This window comes from Lepidochelys kempii, chromosome 11 (genome assembly GCF_965140265.1).
Source record: "Lepidochelys kempii isolate rLepKem1 chromosome 11, rLepKem1.hap2, whole genome shotgun sequence".
Taxonomy (NCBI): Eukaryota; Metazoa; Chordata; order Testudines; family Cheloniidae; genus Lepidochelys; species Lepidochelys kempii.
This window is the reverse complement of record NC_133266.1, coordinates 13,653,055-13,674,935: the sequence shown is the minus strand read 5'-3', so window position 1 is coordinate 13,674,935 and position 21,881 is coordinate 13,653,055. Positions and strand designations below refer to the sequence as shown.

Genomic DNA, 21,881 nt, shown 5'->3' with positions numbered 1-21,881 from the left:
CCAAGTTCTGCTTTCGGCTACATTCAGGAAGTTCCTGGTGCAGACCATGGGAGTTGGTGCAGCCCATGTGTGTCTTAGGACAGAAGTAGCCTGGACTGCACTTTGTCTGCTAAATTACACTTGACTTCTGGATAGTCTGCCTCTTTTGCTCTTGAGGGCTGGGCTTCATCATCTGCATCACCTGGGTGAAACCACTTCCTCCATTACTGGACGAAGAGTTGAGGTGCTGATTCAAGTGAATGTGTTGGCTTAAATGCCACTGCCTCCATTTTCTGTGAATTTCCAATTGAACCTAAGCAGTAAAGTCACAGAACATTTTGGTCAGAGAGTTTGTGTAGAACCTTGCATTTTTGCAGGGAATCAACACAATGGGAAAAGGAGAGACAGTTCCCCTTACCCAAAGTTTATGTTTGTTCCACATGAGGTACTCTTTATTTAACCCCGAGTTTAAGAATAGAGGAAGGTACTGAACACTATTATTTTATTGTATTGCAGTTAGAGCTATTTGGGAATTTTCTGAACAAATGTTTTTTCTTCAGAAAAGGGTAAGGGTCGGTTTTGACAAATTTCCCATTTTTTAATTGTTTTTAAGTTTCTAAATTATGCAAACACCCTGTTTTGACATTTTCAGAATGAAAAGTTCCCTTTTTGTGTTTGAAATGGCTTTTTTCATTCAGAAATTTAAGTTGATTTTATAATTTCTTTTTTCAAGGTTGATATTTAAGGGAAACCATTTTGATTGACCCGATCCAAAATTGTTTTTCAGATTTTCAATTAGTGAACATTTGAGATTTTGACTTTTCGGCTAGATTTGGGATGGGGGAAAGTTTTTGAAATCTCAAATTCTCTTGGGATGGGAAAACTGTTTCCGACTCTGCAGTAATTAAGGTAGCACCTAGGACCCATAGTCATGGACCAAGACGTCATCGTGCTAGGTGCTGTACAAAGACAGTCCCTGCCTCAAAGATCTAAGATGACATCATTTATTTGGATTCTAATAAACCTTTTGATACATTCCCTCACAAGAGGTAATTAAGGGAACTAAGCAGGCATAGGCTGACAGGCAAAGTACTGTTGTGTATTAGAACCTAGTTTAGATGCAGATACCAAAGTGTAGGAATACCTGGTCAGTTTTCAGTATGGCCAATGATTAACAGGATGCTCTCATGTTCCCTCCCAGGCCTGGTGTTTAATAATCTGGGGAAAGGGTTGGGGGACAAAGAAGTGGCAAAGTTTGCAGATGGTACATACTTACATAGGTTACTCAAGTCTAAAGAAGACTGTGGGGAACTTCAGAGGTGAAGCTAGGCAAATGGGCAGCAGGCTGACAGATGAAGTATAAGGGGATTCACATGTGAAGGAATAATTTGAACTAATGCTCATTGCTACTGTAAGCTTGAGCCTGTGGAGGTGCCTTAATAGGAGCTGTGTATGCAGAAAACTCACCTCGCCATTAAGAAAACAGTACAGCACAGCCACAATAAAGCCCTGTAAAATAACAGAACCATATCAACCAGGTTTAATATTTCGGGGCCAGTTTTTCAAGATTAGAATTGATTAAAAAAAATCCAAAAGCAGATCAAGTATCTTGCTTTTACTGCTGCAGAGGGGGTATTAGAAAGGGAGGGAAATGTCCTTTCTTTGATTAAAAGGTTATAGATGTCAAATATCACCTGGAATGATCCGAGCGCTAATTCAAAAAACAACTGAATTTCCATCGTGCCGCTGTTCACGTCCTCAGGGAAAAAAGCAAAGATGATATAGTGAATTCCAAAAAGGGGGACGAGAAGGAGTGTCGATTTTGCAAGTCTCCTAGGAGTAGAAATAAATGGGAAGATGATATCATAAAATGGGAGAAAGGGGAACTATTTAAAGGTGAGGTATTTATAAATATATATATTTTTAAATAGTGAAGAGATAACCTACTTGTATTGGTTGAAATCATTTCCCCTTCCTTCTGGCGATCTGAGCTTTCTCATTAAGATTCTTAAAATATTTACAAAAAGAATGAAATTAACCTGTAAAACCAACAAACATGGATGACAGAGGTCAGACTATTGAAATCTCTTATTAGTAGCGCACTGCTGTGCTCTGCACGGGACCTGCAGCCTGGCTTTACCCATCTGATTTAATTAACTACATTAATCTCTAGGTGCCCCTAGAGAGTGACATTCACCTATGTATCCCTATTTTGAAGACTTAAGCAGCACATAGGCCCTGTGCTATCCCTCTGCCAAGGGGTTAATTTCTTCCAGACCCAACTAAATAGTGGACAGGATTCATTATCCAAACTTCAAGACAAATCACCAGAGAAAAGGGAGGTGATGCACACTGGCAAAATTAATAGTTGCCATAATTTTCAAATATCCCCTGTTCAAAATTTGGCTTTTAGGGGGCCAGCTGATTGCCCCGGCTTGATTAGACACAGGTGAAGATGTTCAGAGGAAGCCATTAAAATTATTCTTTGACAATCATTGTTACAGATACCATTTGTTCTGCATATAGGGGATCTTAGATACTGGATCCACACTAACTACAGGCAAAGCAGGCGTCATAATGGTAACCATTGTAGGAGTGCTTTCGTTTTCCTCCGCAAGGAGGAAAGCCGACTAAATATGCTGATCTGCTTCTTGGGAAGTAGGAAAGGGAAGCAATATCTTTCTCTGTTCATTTGGCCTGCAGACAAAGAGTAGAAATAATATGATCTAGTCAGATACAGATTCAGTTCTCCTTTCTTGGTAAGGAGGAGTGTAGCCAGACTGGAGCATGGAGAAATAAAATTCAGCTTATCTATGTTTCACATCACATCTCCCAACATGGATACTCTGTGCTCCAGGCACTATGCAGCTAGCAACCCATTAATTTACTCACCTGCAGTAGCTTCTTCATCATGCCACTACACTGTAGCTTTTAACCCTTTCCTACACATACTGTATTAAATATAATGGGCTAAATTTTTTGGGGGTCTCAGGTTAATTTGAGTAAACATGAAGGGGAACCTTTCTGTGTTTTCCCCAGTGGACATTGCAAATAGGAATGCGCTTTTGTGTGATGTAGATTTGTTAAATGAGTGATTCCTTATTTTTAAGCATTAAAATATTATTGCATTGCCATGTATGTGAGCCATCTTCATAGCTGTGCTTTTTGCTGCTCTAGGAGAGACACCCCCCCTCCGCCCCAATACACAGTTAAGTTTGTCACTTTATCGCAGAATTTCCTGACCTGGCTGTAATTTAAATCTCACCCCATCTAGTATGAATGTAGGTTGTTGCAGTCAATGAAAAGAAATGCTGAGGTCCTGCTAAATTTTCTGATTGGCTTGCCCAGTTGTCCCGCCTTCCGTTCATCTTTCTGGGGTCAAGAGAGTTGAATGGGTGTAAGTGAGGGCAGAATTTGGCCCTGGATTCATGTTGAAAAGCTAAAACTGGTGGCCATGTAGTCTAAAGCAAGCTGGTTGTGGCTTTGTTGAGCGAGGCAGTGTCAGAGCGTAGGCAAAACGACCGTTGTGCTGAAAGCTTCGGCCCTTTTGCTTCTCCTCCAGATCCTCCCATGGAACAGTCCAAAACAAGCTTCCACAAGCCAGTTGAAGTTCATGTGAAATCAGCAAGATGTGGAAACCTGATTCCCCCTTAGGTTTTTGCTTCTTGGAAGGGAGCTCAGAGCTTTCTTTGTAAAGTTAGCCCTAAGGTATTAATTAGAGATGCTGACTCCTACTAAGCAAAAGTCACTGAGATCGTATCACACCAGTTAAGGCACAAGTTTAAAATCACTTGATAGACCATTTTAAACCACATCAAGTGGATAATCTTTGATTTCACAACATTTGGAAATGCACTTTGCAAGCACTTGTCACAGAACAGACTTACAAAAATAGACAGGACTACAGGGCCTCTAATGATCCACCAGACAGCAGCATTGGTATTAATGTCCCAACACCTGTAATAATAAGAAGAAAAAAAAAGACGTACTTTTTAGATCCCCAAATGCCAACTGCTTTCACACAGGGTTTTTAATTTCTTAGCTCTTCCAATAGGTCTCTATTCACAATATTAAATAATTTCCATTCTACTCCTGCCCCCACTAACATCAGTGGCAAAACTTCAATGAGGCTAGATTGCATCTGGACTAGCCAAATGACATATTGCCCTAAAAATGAAGTACAATCCTATTTATCCAAAAACCTTGCGGAAAACACCTGAAGCCATCTGAGAAACGAGGTTTCATTGTTCTTACAAGTCAGCTACAAAGCCGGGCTTTGAAATGGCTGTGCTCCAAGTCTCTTCCTAGAGTGCAAAAAGAGAAGGCCAGATGGCTTTAAAGGGCATCCACTAGGTTTGAAAAACCTGGCTGCCTTTGTAGACAAACCCTATTTAAAAGGAGTTTAAAATCATTTTGTTCATACTGAGTCCCTTAGTGCCATCTGGCAGAGGGCACATCATACAGTAACTCACATCAGGCCAGACACACTCATTGCCCCAACACGCTATTGTCATAATCTGTTTCTAAAAGGTGTCATGTAAGGTATCATAGGCAAACCAGTAACACACTGGTCATTAATATCATTGCACCATGTACGTACAGGGGGTTGTATACAGAAGTATGGATGTGTGTTGGAAAGATGTTTTTCAAACAGTGCATAAGCCCAGCCTGTCCAAGACAAAGGAATGTTATTTCACCATTTTCGTGTGTCTCCAGTGTAAATGGAGCCAGGTAATACCACAAGGAACAATGAAAAGTACATCTGCATAGAAGGAAAACAAAGCCATCAAGCTAAACAACCAGGCCGGGGTGGGGGGGGGAATACCGCTTAATGATCACAATGGGGGATGGAACTGGAACCCCAGTAACTCTTCCTGGCTCTTGAAACAGAGACAACAGGCTTTGGGAAATATAAGCAGAAGAAGAGCCTTTTTGGCATCCATCACCTAGGGGACAAAGGGGAAGCAGTGCCCTTAGAGCTCATCAAACATGGATCTTCTTGGCCTGAAAAACCAAGACCAGCTGCAACTGACTATAGGTGAGAAAACCTGCTTAGGCAAAGATTGTAACTTGCTGAGGTTTTAGTCATAGAAAGTGTTTGGTTTTATTGCCCTTGTAACTATACCTGTGTCTTCTAGTGTCTTCTAGTCCTACCAAGTTCCCAGCCAATGGGAGCTGCAGAGCTAGTGCTTGGGGCAGGGTGGGGGCAGCATGCAGAGTTGCCTGCCGTGCCTCCACCTAGGAGCAGTCGGGACAGGTCGCTGCTTGTGGGGAGCCACCCGAGGTGACCGGCCCCCGGATCCAGCACCCTGCGCCCTCTCCCGCACTCCAACCCACTTCCCTGAGCCCCCTCCTGCACCCAAACTACCTCCCAGAGCCCATGCCCTGCACCCCCTCCCAAACCCCAACCCCCTGCTCGCTCTGCACCAACCGGACTATAAACCGGAATTTCAATGAAGATCAGAAATGCCAATTTATAGAGCTTTCCAGTTGGTGAAGTGCTGGATAAAACAGCTTTTACCGTATAATGGAAACCACTTCAAGCCGGGGGTGCAGTAGCACCCCCAGCACCCTTAATTCCAACACCTATGCTGGTGTGTGCTCTGCCTCCTTGGAAGCAGCGAACTTAACTTCTGTAAGGGTCCAGTGAGAGGGACTGGATGCTGCAGGAGGGATGGTTGTGGGCTGTGGGTGTCACCCTGCATGGAGTAGTCAGGCTGGTGGAAGGCAAGATGAGATCCCTGTGCTATGAGTAGGCTGCTGGTGTCAGGGCCCTGAGCCAAAGCTGCATAGCACCGAAGTTCCCAGGGCTACTGGGCAAGTGGTGACAGAAACCCTTACCAATCTGAGTGAACCCCCTAAGGTCATAATTCTCAATCAGGGTCTAAGTATCTGCACAGCCTTCAGGTCCGAACTGAACCTCAGCAAAGTGGAGTTTGATTCAGTAGGGTTAAACAGTAATAACAGCTGACGAGGCTTTCAATGGGAAAATAATCTATGCAGCTGCTGCTTATACATTTATGTTGCATGTTTCCCTCTTGAGTAAAACTTGTGTTTAATTAAAATGGCTTACCCTATATCTTCACATAGGTGCCTGGCAACGGACCATGATATAACAAATATGGTTGGGGTACCTGCAATGGAAAATCCAGTTATTGTTCTATAAACCGCTCACAGATAAATCAACAATCACCCAACCATTATTCTGATTGAAAAGATAAACAAACAGTACCCCATCCCAGGGCGATGAACCACCAGAAGAACTTCCTTTCCGAGAAGAAAGAAACAACCAGAAGGGTGTGGAGATACAGTCCCTCTACAAGAAGCCAACTGTAGTTAGCCATGATGCAATACTGAAAGAAGATCATGATGAGTTTACAACCAATCTGAGGAAACAGAGAGAGTATCATTTGCTTGTGCTGTATCTCCATCTACCTTCCTGCAGAGAGTCAGAAGGTAAACATGGATGCACAATCATTTTTGGTATCCAACATTGAAACGGATTGGTGGGCTTACTCCAGATGTTGACAGGAAAGGAAGTAGGGGTCCAGTGGGTAGGGGACTTGAGAAAAGTGGGTTCACTTCCTTACTCTGTCATAGACTTCTTGGGCTGGGCAAGTCACTTAGTCTCTCTCTGTCCCACATCTGTCAAACAGGGATAATAACCGCTCAGCAGTGTTGTGAGGCTAAATACATTAAAGACTGTGAGATCCTCAGGCAGTATGGTAATGGGGGCTGTATAAGTACCTAAGAGAGTTGCCAAATGCTAGCACTCGCTGGTCCCTTAATTTGGCAACCTTAGTAGAGAGGCCAAGGATTGTATGGATCATGAATATGCAAGAGAGCAAAACCTTTTCCCAACCTACTGGGTTGAAGCCCATCTTCATAGCTGACAGGTGATTAGAGTTCCATGGGTTTGGGGTGGGGAGGCTGAACTGGGGAGCAGATGTAGCACTATCTTTCTTTCCATGGCCTCTACCCCTTTGGAAGGGGGAGGGACTAATGCATTGCTGCAGAGGAGGAAGCTTATGGCTTCGTGCCTCCTAAGGCAGCCATGGATAAGGGTTTCTTGCCTATGCAGGTGAGCTAAGGGCAGGCTCTGCATGGTCGAATGAGTGCTCCCTTTTCCTCTTCTACGTGGCCATCTCCCACCCAATCACACAGACAGAGGAAAGAAAGCCTGTGACATTCTGCAAGATTCAACTCAGAGGGTGAAATCCTGGCTTCATCAAAATCAATGGCAAAACTCTCATTGACTTCAATGAACCAGGATTTCCCACAAAGCACTTCCCCCATCTATTTAGATTCTTCCTTGGGAGGAGAGAATAAAACCGACGTCTAGCCCAAACTTGTAAAAAGATGGTGAGAATTTCAGCTTGACACAATTAACATGCACAATAAAGTGACAAGAGGGAGAGAGAGAGGTGCTTTTATATAAGAGAACGCTTTCTTCTCCAGTAACTCTCTATGTTAAGGAAAGACCAAGGAAGTAGGCTCCCTTTCCTGCATCAGCATTTCCTTACAAACTGCCTTGATGAAATTCCAGTGGAAGGGTGGGGAACTGAAGATTCTGGAAGTCTGGGAGTTTACCGTGTGTGCCCCGCAGTAGTTAACATCCTCAGAAGAAAACAAAATGGTGTCTTTGATTAAGTTTGACAAGGCTCGGAAAATGAAGGACGTAAACAGATGCATGTGGATGTAGTTCCTCGTACAATGGAGTCTTCTGTACCCAAAAGAGAGAAATCTCATGAAATTATGTTTCTAGAGGGGGATAGCTTATTGATGTAATCAGGTTTCAAAGACCTAGGCTCCTAGGGCCTACAGATTCAAAGCCTAGCAGAAGCAACTTAGCCCTTTGTCCTTCAAAGGGACATCAGTGTTAATTCCATGCAATTTACCCGCCCTGAGGGGTTCCTTTCGACAAAATCTGAAAAAACAATGTCATGTCTGCTCTTACAGGGAAGATATCAGGGCACTGCTGTAAAAGTCGAGGGTATTATCTGTAATATCTCTGGCCAAAATTTCCCCTCCCCGCACATTCTGAACTGTGATGTGTGCCAAGCTGCTGCCCTCCACCCAGAACTGGTTGCACATCAGTGCTGCTGTCTAGATTCTGGTCTTGTACCTGCAAACCCACTATGTGCTGAATCCCCCGACAGCCAATGGGAAATCTGTGCCTGGAGAGCTTGCAGACTTAGGACAGACTATAGTTTGCAAAGCATTTGGGTCCCGAAGCACTTCACTGATACATTATTTATGATAAATGAAGTTTATTTGGTTGAGTAACCAACAAAATCAAGCCTCCGAAGTACATAAATTATACATGCCCAGGGCTCAAATTTGTACTCTGCCATGCTGGTAAAAATCTGAAATACTGGACTGCAGCCAATAGAGTTACTCCAGATTTAGGCCCAAAAAAATGCATTTAAAAAAGGAAATTTAGGCTGAATAGCGAAGGAAAAGCTTCCTGCGGGTGAGAACTATTAAAATGTGAGCTAGTCTCGTAAGGGAAGAACATGGTGACAGCGCCAATCTTGGAAACCAGCCTGGCAAAAGCACAGAAAAAACATGCTACGGGGAAGAATCCTGCACTAACAGGAGACGGACTACTGACCCCCAGCGCATTTCCAGCCCCGATTTCTATCACAATTTTGAAAATTTCAGCATTTAAATTCTTCTGAAAGCAAACAAAGGAATGTGGGGCGTTTCTGGACTAATCGAAAGTTCCGAACAAATTCAAACAAACAGCCTAGAACTTCCCCTCACCTAAATGAGGCCAGGATGCCCAAGGCTACTGTCAGAGTCCCAAGGGAGGTACTGTATCCAACTGTGTACATGGTCTTCAGCTTCATGAAGTAGACGCGCTGTAAAGAGATAGACACTTGAATCTTTGCTTTAAGTTTTAAATATCTCCTGGAAATCAGCCCATTTTGACGTGTTAAGAGAAGAGCATCCACTGTCTTTCTTTGTATTGTTTCACATTTATATTTTTTTTCATAAACATGGGTATTCTACTTTTGGGGAAGGAGTGTGGTGTGCAAACTGGAGGATCTTCTGGGACGGATGGATAGACAGACAATCACATACACACAGACACCTGACTACCGCCTGACTACCAATGTCACACTTGAACCGCAAACACCATCCTTTCTCCCTGCTACTAATTTGGAATATCTCCCCCCCAGGTCATTGTTTCATGAAGCAACAAACTGTAACTTACAAACAATAAATCAGACTCACTCTTTCCTCATTGGCAGTGTCGTTCACGTCATAGCCACAAGCAACGTCGGGTCTCGGGAATGTCTCTGACCAACCTTCACTGGTGCAGTTTCGATGCACAAAACCTTTATTGTGACAGCAGTAACAAAGCAAGGTGTAATGCCTCCCGACTGTACCGGGATGATTATTCCACCTGCTGATCAGTAACAATGGCAGTGTTCCAACAGCATGCAGAATAGTTCCCTTCTCGGAGTGCAGACAGCATAATACAGGTGAAATGCAGCTATCGGTGTGAGCATCTTTTTTATGTAGCTTAGTAGCTGAACAGAAGCAAAATGAATCATCTGAGTGTCTAAGTGGGCTAGGAGCCTCATCCAAAGCCCAGTGAAGTCAATGGAAGACTCCGTTGGCCACAATGAGCTTTGGATCAGGCCTACAATCCTGTATTAATGAAGTTAATGGGAGTTATGCTGTTGGCTGCTTCAGTGGGAGCTAGACCAGGCCCTACAGCCCTATACTGTTTGTCTGTGGGCAACACGGGAGACTGCTTCTCTGCATGTGTGTCTTCACAACAACTGAGATCAGGTGAGGTGTTCTGACTAACAGTGGATATTCACCCGCGGAAGCTTATGCTCCAATACGTCTGCTAGTCTATAAGGTGCCACAGGACTCTTTGCTGCTTTTACAGATACAGACTAACATGGCTACCCTTCTGATACTTGAGTCCCTAGTCTTGAACATCGGGGAGCTGGAGATGTGATTCTCAGCCATAGACATTGACTCTGGAGTTCGGGGACTGAGTCTGCTAACCTTTAGGGGCCCAGTACAAAGCCCACCAATTCTTCAGGCTTTTTTCTCAGGGTAGAGAGCAGGGGAGAGAATTATGTGCATAGTGCATGCAGTTTATTGATGAGGTGGCGAGTTAATTATATTGATATTTGTCCAATGTATTATGTGTTTTTCATGATATTGTTCACGCATCCGGGGACAGTTGCGAAGGGTTTATTTTACTAATTGAAACATAAATAAGCAAAGCTGTTCTGTACATCTGGTGTTTGCTGGTTTGTGTTCTGGGAACAGCAAATCTGTGACTCATTGCACCACAGATTCATGCCCCAGAGAAGTTTGACATTTTCCTGAAGATCCCTAGCTCAGAGGTCTGATTGCTTATCTCTGACTGATGAGAGGATCAGATGTTTGATTTGCAGCAGTGACTACTCTTGCCCCTTTTGACTTGAGAGGCTAGTTAAATTTTGGGGCCCTCAGGATGCTCCAGCTGGAACTAGAAACTGATGGATTCTGGTATTTTTCCTTGTTTAGCCACAAGAAGAGCACAAAGTCCTGCTCCTCTGAACACAGGAGGAACCAGAACCAAGAGGAGCAGTCTTCTAGCTCACAGCCCCAAGCCTCCATAGCTAACAGACCCAAAAGTTTGCGCGCTCTCTCTCTCTCTTTCTCTCTCTCTCCAGCCCCTTTCAGGGTCACACTGCACTCACTGGCTAGCTGGCTGCCTGACTCTGGCTCCCCCCACAGCCTCTGCCTATGCCTCTCCCTGTTCTTTGTCTCTTCTCAGTTTCCATATGTTCTCTCACACACCTGGTCACGCCCAGAGGAACCCGCCAGGCACCTGGTGCTAGTTTCTGGGCAGATTCTCTTTTTTATGTTTTAGGTGTGACCCCTGCAGTGTTTCTTACAACTATCTTAAGTGAAGGGCGCGTTTAAACATCAGTTTGAAAAAGGTTTTAACTCAACCACAACAAGTTTTTCCCCCAGCTCATCACAGTACAAACAGTGCCTCAGGTCTGAGGGCTCTGTTCAGTCTGTACAAAATCACTGCTGTGATTCTGAATGATGGCTCATCTCTTCCCTTAAAAACCCAACTGTGAGTGTGTATATTTTGTGTATTTTTATGGGATTTACAAGGAAAACACATCTGATTTGTGCGCATGTGTGCCAGCAGGAGCGGAGAGCTTAGTCCTGTGGCATTATAACATGGATACGAGTCCTTCTTACAGCAGTAAACCATACCTGTGTATTTTCTACCATGTGGAAAAAGAGCAGCACCTGACTGACTGTATTACCAGTCTGTTGAGCAGCCGGCTTCCAGAAAGAACTCAGTTTACAAACTGAAGTGTGATGCATTCCTTGAAACTTTCATACACAGGAATGTCCCTCAGTAGTTTTTCCCTAGTGAGCATGCATATGTATGGATTTTACATACAGTAAGTCACAAGAGGCTGGGATTTGCAACATAATCAGAAGCAATCTACGTGTGGAATTTCTAAAGAACCAATCACGCACTGAATGTGTTTAAATTTATTAAAAAGAAAAGGAGTACTTGTGGCACCTTAGAGACTAACCAATTTATTTGAGCATAAGCTTTCGTGAGCTATAGCTCACTTCATCGGATGCATACTGTGGAAAGTGTAGAAGATCTTTTTATATACACAAAGCATGAAAAAATACCTCCCCCCACTCCACTCTCCTGCTGGTAATAGCTTATCTAAAGTGATCGCTCTCCTTACAATGCCCAACTTGATTATCATACACATTGTAAGGAGAGCGATCACTTTAGATAAGCTATTACCAGCAGGAGAGTGGGGTGGGGGGAGGTATTTTTTTCATGCTTTGTGTGTATAAAAAGATCTTCTGCACTTTCCACAGTATGCATCCGATGAAGTGAGCTGTAGCTCACGAAAGCTTATGCTCAAATAAATTGGTTAGTCTCTAAGGTGCCACAAGTACTCCTTTTCTTTTTGCGAATACAGACTAACACGGCTGTTACTCTGAAACCTTTAAATTTATTGGTGTCATAGTGCTCACACTTGTATTAGGCACCTCAGAGTACAAGAAAAAAGTCCTGGTCTTGGCCTAGACAAGCTACAAGCCAACATCAGATCACCAGAGAAAAGTATCTCTGACCGGTTGCCGCTATAGCCATCTAACCCACATGGTGTGCTGAAGAGAAATGTATTTTTGCCAAGAAATAAAGTTTGGGTGACAGCAATAGCCATGTGCAACTGTCAGCCAGAAGCAACCACTGTCTCATCTACTCTAGAGATATGGGGTGAAATACTAGCCATACTGAATCAAACTCCCAATGCTTCAGTATGGTCAGAATTCCATGGATGCCAACCTCAGCAGCAACCATTCTCAGGATAAACCCACTTGCTCTTCTCCATCTCTTGTACTCTTCCAGTGCAGAGACGTGACTCAGAGGGCCATATTCAGCTCCTCAATGACCGCAGCTGGTTCCTGACAAGTTTTGTTTTCCTGAATGGTATCACATGGTTTCTATTTTTCCAGTGATTCTAAGCTAAGCTATCACATTTCTGCAGCGGGAGAGTCTGGCAAGATCCCTCCAATACTCAAGGGAGAGAAGGAAAAGCAACTAAGATGCACACCGTGGGAGATTTTGCACTGACTCATGCCCTGTGGCACCCCATTGGAGTCAGTAGTATTGTTTGGAGAAAAAAATCAGCACAATATTTGGGCTGCTGCGCCAGACTGGACAATTCTGATATACTGACAGCCCCTCCATGTTTTGTTCTGACTTTACTATGCCCCTGGAAAAAGGCTGTCACTTAAAGATAGGGTGGAAAAGAAAGATGCCTGACCCAGGCTTTGAACTCCTTGGGTGGCAGGCATTAGAGATGTGCCAGATATTGGATTATTATTTACTTTTATGGAAGCCTTGCTCTAGCTAATGTCTTTGGAAAGGTCAGGTTTGAATTTTGAGTCACATTTTTCTAAGTTGTGCTGCAGCACAGCAGCAAAAAGGAGAAGAAGGAGCATCTCCTCCTTACAATCCCCATCTTCCCCATCGCCTCCCCACCCCATCCTTCCCTCTCAGCCTGCCTACAAAGTCAAGCACAAGTGTCCTTGACTGTAGAAGCAGACTGTGGTGTGTTTCTGTCAGACAGAGATAAGCAACATTAAGGTAAACCAAAATGCAGTGCTTAGAAGTGGGTCTAGAAGTGTGCCTATATCTGACAACCCAGAGTAGGAGGAAAGGCTCTAAGTGTGTCAAAGAGGAGAAGACATGATAAAGGGGTGGGTGTGTGCACAAAAGTGCAGAGCTTTAGATGCTTAATCAGGAAGGAAATTTAATATTGATGTACCTGAGTATTGTTTTAATGATGGTATTTGATTTTTAGGAAATATTTATATTTTCAGGAAATCACGACATGCTCTCTTTTATACTCTGCTGAGACTCCATCCCGAATGAGTGTAAGACTCAACATTCAGATCTGGATCTGACCTTCATTCAAACAATATTTGGGTCCTGACTTTTGTTTCAGCTCATTACACAGGTGGGGATCAGCCAAGATGTTTGTGATGCAGATACAGATCTAGATCCCAGAGCTGCGGGATGTTTAGATCGAGGATTTGGTTCAGACCCATCTGTGTCCCTAACATGTGATTCCTTTGTATTTGTGGCTATCAGTATTCTTTGTAACTAAGTGGCTAAGAGAGCAAACTTTTGGCAGTTGTTTTTCTTTCAAATAAACAAATCTTCTGTATATTTGTTTTTCCCCTTAAAATTGCATAAGACAGGACCGTAGGCATTTTAAGAGTTTGAATGTATGAGTCACAAACAAGTCATAGTATATGTAATAGAACAGAATGTAGCTGCATTGGAAATAAACTGTTGTTGGTTTCAACCCAAGATGCTAAATGAACAGTGTCAAATTTTTTTTAATGTTAGTGGACATTGTCTTGTGATTCTGTTTTGAACCCACTCACTTTGATCATTGCTTATTATTAGTGACTTACTACAATTCGGACACTCAGTATATTAAGGGCAAATTAAGTTTAGAATTGCTAGAGTTATGGTTTCCCCTTCCTTCCGGTAACAGAATGCACCCATGATTTCAGATCGTAACCTTTGGATGTACGACCTCTGTTCCACTCCAATCACCATCTAACTTTGATATGTATGCTACTGTTTTCTACTGGACAGACTAAATATTGGACCTTCTCAAGTGTTAGCAGCTCCCTCTAGTGGCTGAATTAGTGGCCGTGCTTTTAGCATACAGAGGCTTGTGCTTTTCCAGCCAAAAAATCATCATGAGTAGAGCTGTCTGGGAAATGGTTTTCCCACCCCATGAGAATATTCAACATTTCAAAAGATTTCCCCATCCTGAATCGGGATGAAAAGTTGATTTTTTTTTCAAACTGAAAATAAAAAAAAATCAATTTGGGTCAACTGAAACATTTTGTTTTGAAAATTTCAAACATTTTATTCCAATTTCAACCTTTTTTCTCTTCTTTTTTAAATTAAGTATAAAATAAGTTATATTTTCATAAGACTTTTGAAATGAAAAACCAAAAAAAACGTTCTTCATCCCTGTCTGAGCCTTATGGATCACCAGAATAAAAAAAGAGAGTAGTTAGTTTTATTTTTGTTTTTAGTCAATTTCATTTTCAGGCTCTACTGCATTAGTACAATGATGAAAATATTCAGGCTGCAAACACCACAGAATTCTGGTCACTGGCCTTTAAAAAAATATGGAAACATTTTTTCTTAGTTTAGGTTTTCTAAAAACGAAATCTGACCTGGCAGTGTCCCCTTTTAAAATTGAATGACATTTAAAGGATTTTCTTTTAAATTACTTTATTTTACCTTTTTTTCCAGTAAGCATTTGGAAGAATTCTGGACAATGAGCATTGACAGTCTGACCAATTGAAGAAGAAGGCCAGCAGCTCATGTTATCCCACATTCCAGCACATCTGCCTAAGATGTAAGAACAAAAGCATCATTGAACATATTCCCTGGACAGTCACATCTTCAGAGAATAAAAACATTCTGGGCTCAGCTGTGGTTCTCGATTGCTTTCCTGCTGTAAGAGATCAAAACTTAATTTAGTTATTCTAGAAAAGCAATTACTGTGATTATAAAGGAAACAAATTACAGCAGCTAGTCACAAGTTAGGGGGAAAGAGAGATCATTATTCCCTCCCAAATAGTAGTCAAATCTGACAGAGGGCTGACTAATGACATTATTTCTTGCACAAGCCCATGCCTTTGAGACTGTACTGTTTGAACCTACTTTCCCACCAATTATTTCAATTTGAGGCCCCACCTTTGAACCATTATTGATCTGAGATCCCACTGCAATGTATTTAGTGATGTAACTGTTGTGACTTTTTCTCTGTATTGCACCTTTAACTCACTAAGGTCTCTGCTCTCTGCAATGACTGGCAGACATTCTGAGTTCAGACTGTTAGCAGAGAAGAACACACCCTTTGCTCTCTCTCTCGCTCGCGCACGCGCGCTTGCGCATGGATACTTTACGTTTGTTCTTTCTTGTTTTGGTGCTCTCTTCATTTAAGCACAAGTCATTCAAACTAAGATGACCTGTTTTGCTATCTGTATATGGAAAAAAGTTACACTTACTGTCACTCAGTTATATTCATTTTAGCCACCCTTCCCCTCTCACCACCACCGTTTTCTAACAGACTGAGAAACAAGGCAGCTGGCGCAATGCTGCATTTGCAGACTAAGGGCTCAATCCTGCCAGGTGCTGAACGCCTTGTTGAATGGGGCTGGCTGGAAAACAGGAATTACATTTTGTGAAAAATTTCCAGATTTCAAAATTTGTTTTTGCTTTGTGATGCAGAATGAAAACAAGACTTCTGTAAAAAAACGTGAGAGAGAGAAAAGTGCGTGGCACTTTCTACACAGTGCTGAGTACCTCACAGGACCAGCAGCCATCAGACTGACATTTTTCAACTGATTTCTTCCTGTATGACTGTGATCATGTTTAGAAACAAGTAGCTTACTCACGGCCAATGGCTTTCAGCTCTGATAAATGCCTCCGCTTGAATGTTTATCTGACCTGGCAACAGTTTACTTCTATGCAATATAATTTAACTACTGCAGTTCACTCAAACCATACATTAACCCCAGTGATGTTTATGTTGAGATCTGCTGTGCTGTCTGGGTTTAAAAGCTCAATGTCAACAGAGCTGATATAAAACCTGTGAAACAAACTGTTCTAAGTCCCAAGTGTCAGAGGGGTAGCCGTGTTAGTCTGTATCCACAAAAACAACGTGGAGTCTGGTGGCACCTTAAAGGATGGGGGGTTTTACCCACGAAAGCTTATGCCCAAATAAATCTGTTAGTCTTTAAGGTGCCACCAGACTCCTCGTTGTTTTTGTTCTAACTCCTTCATTTCACAGAGTATAATATCAATTTCAACACCAGCAAGTCTGTAATATTGGGAGATGGTTTTCTCTAGGGATGATGGGGCGAGGGGGATGGGAGGGGAAACAAACAAGTTTTCAGCTACTTTTGCCCTTGGACATATAAGGCCAGATTCTCATGTGGCACAAAGCTGTTGGAATCTAAGCCCTGGTCTATACTAGGAGTTGAGGTTGAATTTAGCAGCGTTAAATCAATTTAACCCTGCACCGGTCCACATGATGAAGCCCTTTTTTTTGACTTAAAGGGCTCTTAAAATCGATTTCCTTACTACACCCCCGACAAGGGGATTAGTGCTGAAATCAGCCTTGCCAGGTCGAATTTGGGGTACTGTGGACGCAATTAGACGGTATTGGCCTCCGGGAGCTCTCCCAGAGTGCTCCATTGTGACCACTCTGGACAGCACTCTCAACTCAGATGCACTGGCCAGGTAGACAAGAAAAGTCCCGCGAACTTTTGAATTTCAATTTCCTGTTTGGCCAGTGTGGCAAGCTGCAGGTGAGTGCAGAGCTCATCAGCAGAGGTGACCATGCAGAGCTCATCAGCAGAAGTGACCATGATGGAGTCCCAGAATCGCAAAAGAGCTCCAGCATGGACCGAATGGGAGGTATGGGATCTGATCGCTGAATTGGGAGAGGAATCCGTGCGATCAGAACTCCGTTCCAGTTTTCAAAATGCCAAAACATTTGTCAAAATCTCCCAGGGCATGAAGGACAGTGGCCATAACAGGGACCCAAAGCAGTGTCGTGTGAAACTTAAGGAGCTGAGGCAAGCCTACCAGAAAACCAGAGAGGCAAACGACCGCTCCGGGTCAGAGCCCCAAACATGCCGCTTCTATGATGATGCCATTTTAGGGGGTTCAGCCAGCCATGTTGTTTGACTCCTCCAATGGATATGGAGGCAACATGGAAGCAGGTTTTGGGGATGAGGAAGATGATGATGATGATGAGGTTGTAGATAGCTCACAGCAAGCAAGCAGAGAAACTGGTTTTCCGGACAGCCAGGAACTGTTTCTCACCCTGGACCTGGAGCCAGTACCCCCGAGCCCACCAAAGACTGCTCCCGGACCTGCCAGGTGGAGAAGGGACCTCTGGTGAGTGTACCTTTTAAAATAGTATACATAGTTTAAAAGAACACATGTTTAATGATTAATTTGCCCTGGCATTCGCAGCTCTCCTGGATGTACTCCCAAAGCCTTTGCAAAAGGTTTCTGGGGATGGCAGCCTTATTCCGTCCACCATGGTAGGACACTTTACCACTCCAGGCCAGTAGCACGTACTCGGGAATCATTGTAGAACAAAGCATTGCAGTGTATGTTGGCTGGCGTTCAAACAACATCCATTCTTTATCTCTCTGTGTTATCCTCAGGAGAGTGATATCATTCATGGTCACCTGGTTGAAATAGGGTGCTTTTCTTCAGGGGACATTCAGAGGTGTCTCTTCCTGCTGGGCTGTTTGCCTGTGGCTGAACAGAAATGTTCCCTGCTGTTAGCCATGGGGAGGAGGGAGGCAAAATGTGACCTTGGAACGAAAGCACATGTGCTATGTATGTAATGTTAACAGCAAGGTTTACTGTGAAAGAGTGTACCCATTGTTCTATAAAATGTGTCTTTTTAAATACCACTGTCCCTTTTTTTTTTCTCCACCAGCTGCATGTGTTTCAAGGATCACAGGATCTTCTCTTTCCCAGAGGCTAGTGAAGATTAGAAGGCGAAAAAAACACACTCGCGATGAAATGTTCTCTGAGCTCATGCTGTGCTCCCACACTGACAGAGCACAGACGAATGCGTGGAGGCAGACAATGTCAGAGTGCAGGAAAGCACAAAATGACCAGGAGGAGAGGTGGCGAGCTGAAGAGAGTAAGTGGTGGGCTGAAGAGAGGGCTGAAGCTGAAAGGTGGAGGCAGCGTGATGAGAGGAGGCAGGATTCAATGCTGAGGCTGCTGGAGGATCAAACTAATATGCTCCAGCATATGGTTGAACTGCAGGAAAGGCAGCTGGAGCACAGACCGCCGCTAGAGCCCGTGTGTAACCAACTGCCCTCCTCCCCAAGTTCCATAGCCTCCTCATCCAGACGCCCAAGAACGCGGTGGGGGGGCCTCCAGCCACCCAGCCACTCCACCCCAGAGGATTGCCAAGCAACAGAAGGCTGGCATTCAAGAAGTTTTAAAGTTTTAAACTTTTAAAGTGCTGTGTGGCCTTGTCCTTCCCTCCTCCACCACCTCTCCCGGGCTACCTTGGCAGTTATCCCCCTATTTGTGTGATGAATCAATAAAGAATGCATGAATGTGAAGCAACAGTGACTTTATTGCCTCTGCAAGTGGTGATCGAAGGGAGGGGAGGAGGGTGGTTAGCTTACAGGGAAGTAGAGTGAACCAAGAGGCGGGGGGTTTCATCAAGGAGAAACAAACAGAACTTTCACACCGTAGCCTGGCCAGTCATGAAAATGGTTTTCAAAGCTTCTCTGATGCGCACCGCGCCCTCCTGTGCTCTTCTAACCACCCTGGTGTCTGGCTGCGTGTAAACAGTGGCCAGGCGATTTGCCTCAACCTCCCACCCCGCCATAAACATCTCCCCATTGCTCTCACAGATATTGTGGAGCGCACAGCAAGCAGTAATAACAGTGGGAATATTGGTTTCGCTGAGGTCTAAGCAAATCAGTAAACTGCGCCAGCGCGCTTTTAAACATCCAAATGCACATTCTACCACCATTCTGCACTTGCTCAGCCTGTAGTTGAACAGCTCCTGACTACTGTCCAGGCTGCCTGTGTATAGCTTCATGAGCCATGGCATTAAGGGGCAGGCTGGGTCCCCAAGTATAACTATAGGCATTTCAACATCCTCAACGGTTTTTTTCTGGTCTGGGAATGAAGTCCCTTCCTGCAGCTTTTGAAACAGACCAGAGTTCCTGAAGATGCGAGCATCATGTACCTTTCCCAGCCATCCCACGTTGATGTTGGTGAAACGCTCCTTATGATCCACCGGTGCTTGCAGCACTATTGAAAAGTACCCCTTGCGGTTTATGTACTTGCCAGCTTGGTGCTCCGGTGCTCCGGCCCCACCACAGTTAGGGAATCCCATTGTAGCAAAGCCATCCACTATGACCTGCACATTTCCCAGGGTCACTACCCTTGATACTTGCTATCACTTGCATCACAGCAGCCCCCACAGTAGCTTTGCCCACTCCAAATTGATTCCCGACTGACCGGTAGCTGTCTGGCATTGCAAGCTTCCACAGGGCTATTGCCACTCTCTTCTCAACTGTGAGGGCTGCTCTCATCTTGGTATTCATGTGCTTCAGGGCAGGGGAAAGCAAGTCACAAAGTTCCATGAAAGTGCCCTTACGCATGCGAAAGTTTCGCAGCCACTGGGAATCGTCCCAGACCTGCAACACTATGCGGTCCCACCAGTCTGTGCTTCTTTCCCGGGCCCAGAATCGGCATTCCATGGCATGAACCTGCCCCATTAGCACCATGATGCCCACATTGCCAGGGCCCGTGCTTTGAGAGAAGTCTGTGTCCATGTCCTCATCACTCTCGTCACCGTGCTGACGTCGCCTACTCCCCCGGTTTTGCTTTGCCAGGTTCTGGTGCTGCATATACTGCTGGATAATGCGCGTGGTGTTTAATGTGCTCCTAATTGCCAAAGTGATCTGAGCAGGCTCCATGCTTGCCATGGTATGATGTCTGCACAGAAAAAAGGACCGGAACAATTGTCTGCCATTGCCCGGACGGAGGGAGGGGCGACTGACGACATGGCTTACAGGGTTGGCTTACAGGGAATTAAAATCAACAAAGGGGGTGGCTTTACATCAAGGAGAAACAAAAACAACTGTTACACAGAATGGCCCCCTCAAGGATTGAACTCAAAACCCTGGGTTTAGCAGGCCAATGCTCAACCAACTGAGCTATCCCTCCCTCTGGTATTTCAGGCAGAACTGAATCTCTGTTAAAGTTTTCAAGGTGCCCCTGACAGATCTCACCAAAACAATTGTCAGCCATTATTCCACGGAGGGGGGATCAAATGAATACAAAACAAATCTGGTCTATTTCTTGTTTTGATCCACTCCATCTATCTTTTACATCTTTGGCTGGCAGCAGACGGTGCAGTAGGACTGCAAGCCATCCACATCTCCTGCCTGCTCACCAGAAGATGGTGCAATAGGACTGCCGGCAGGACAAAAGAGAATGACCTGGTTGAGTCACTCCTATTTCAGTCCCTGTGCCCATATCTGCCCAGGTGCTCCTGACCGACCTTACCGAGGCGGCCAGGAGCACCTCAGACATAATGACGATGGTTTTCAGGCCTATTGCACCATGTGCTGCCACAAGGCAATGGGTTGCTGCTGCTGTTTAGCAATGCAGTATCGCATCTGCCAGCACCCAGGAGACATACGAAGACAGTGAGCTGAGCTGGCTCCATGCTTGCCATGGTATGGCGTCTGCACAGGTAACTCAGGAAAAAAGGCGTGAAACGATTGTCTGCCATTGCTTTCATGGAGGGAGGGAGGGCCTGACGTCATGTACCCAGAACTACCTGCGACAATGTTTTTTGCCCCAACAGACATTGGGACCTCAACCCAGAATTCCAATGGGCGGCGGAGACTGTGGGAACTGTGGGATAGCCAGCTACAATGCAACACTCTGGAAGTCAACACTAGCATCGGTACTGTGGAAGCCCTCCGCCGAGTTAATGCACTTAATGCACTTAGAGCATTTTGGGTGGGGACACACACAATCGACTATATAAGAATGATTTCTAAAAAACCGACTTCTATAAATTCGACCTAATTTCGTAGTGTAGACATACCCTAGATGTAGCTGGCCAGCTGAGAAGTGCCTCCGAAAGACAGTATCTCTCAGCTGCAGTAAAGCTGGCATACAGGCTCCTGTGGCAACTACCATCCCGACCCCAGCATAGGAGGCATGTCAGAGTGAGGGCAGAGCACAGCTGCATTCTGCTGATTCTCAGCTGGTGTATGCTCTTTGGGACAATAGCCAACTAACAAAAATTAGAGCAGCCCCTAAACTGCTCTGAATTATGCCAGAGGGAATAAAGATCCCAGTTCCCTAATAATCTCCCTCCCCAGTCACTCTCCTGCACCAAGCACATTCCAGGCAAGAAAGAATCTCTCCCCCCACCCATAAACTGGAGTGTAAAAAAGAGTATTATGGTAATTAAGGGTACGCCTACACTGGAGATGTAATTTCTAGCTTGGGTACGTACAGGTGCTAGCTTTGACCTAACTAGCATGCTCAAAATAAAAATGTAGCTGTGGTGATGTGGGCAATGGGCTGGGTTCGCCATCCCGAGTACAGCCCCACCTTGGAACACAGGTACTTACTCGGGCAGCTAGCCCCTCACCGCCGGCGCCACTCTGGCTGCACTTCTATTTTTAGGGTGCTAGTTCCATCAAAGTTAGCACTTGTATGTCCACCCGAGCTGGAAGTTGCGCCCCAGCTCCAGTGTAGACGCACC

General features: G+C 44.5%; 1 protein-coding gene across 1 annotated transcript in view; it reads right to left on the bottom strand.

The window, feature by feature from the left end:
- Positions 1 to 109: 109 nt before the first annotated feature.
- The window catches only part of SCTR (secretin receptor), a 28,600-nt gene continuing 6,828 nt past the window's right edge, over positions 110 to 21,881 (bottom strand). The window contains exons 3-13 of the mRNA XM_073304707.1: positions 14,825 to 14,935; positions 9,220 to 9,323; positions 8,746 to 8,843; positions 7,570 to 7,702; positions 6,212 to 6,365; positions 6,053 to 6,113; positions 3,867 to 3,936; positions 1,927 to 2,018; positions 1,674 to 1,812; positions 1,447 to 1,488; positions 110 to 292 (exon numbers count right to left, since the gene is read on the bottom strand). Of these exons, the coding sequence (XP_073160808.1) occupies positions 110 to 292; positions 1,447 to 1,488; positions 1,674 to 1,812; positions 1,927 to 2,018; positions 3,867 to 3,936; positions 6,053 to 6,113; positions 6,212 to 6,365; positions 7,570 to 7,702; positions 8,746 to 8,843; positions 9,220 to 9,323; positions 14,825 to 14,935 (1,187 nt within the window). The remainder of the gene's footprint in view (positions 293 to 1,446; positions 1,489 to 1,673; positions 1,813 to 1,926; positions 2,019 to 3,866; positions 3,937 to 6,052; positions 6,114 to 6,211; positions 6,366 to 7,569; positions 7,703 to 8,745; positions 8,844 to 9,219; positions 9,324 to 14,824; positions 14,936 to 21,881) is intronic.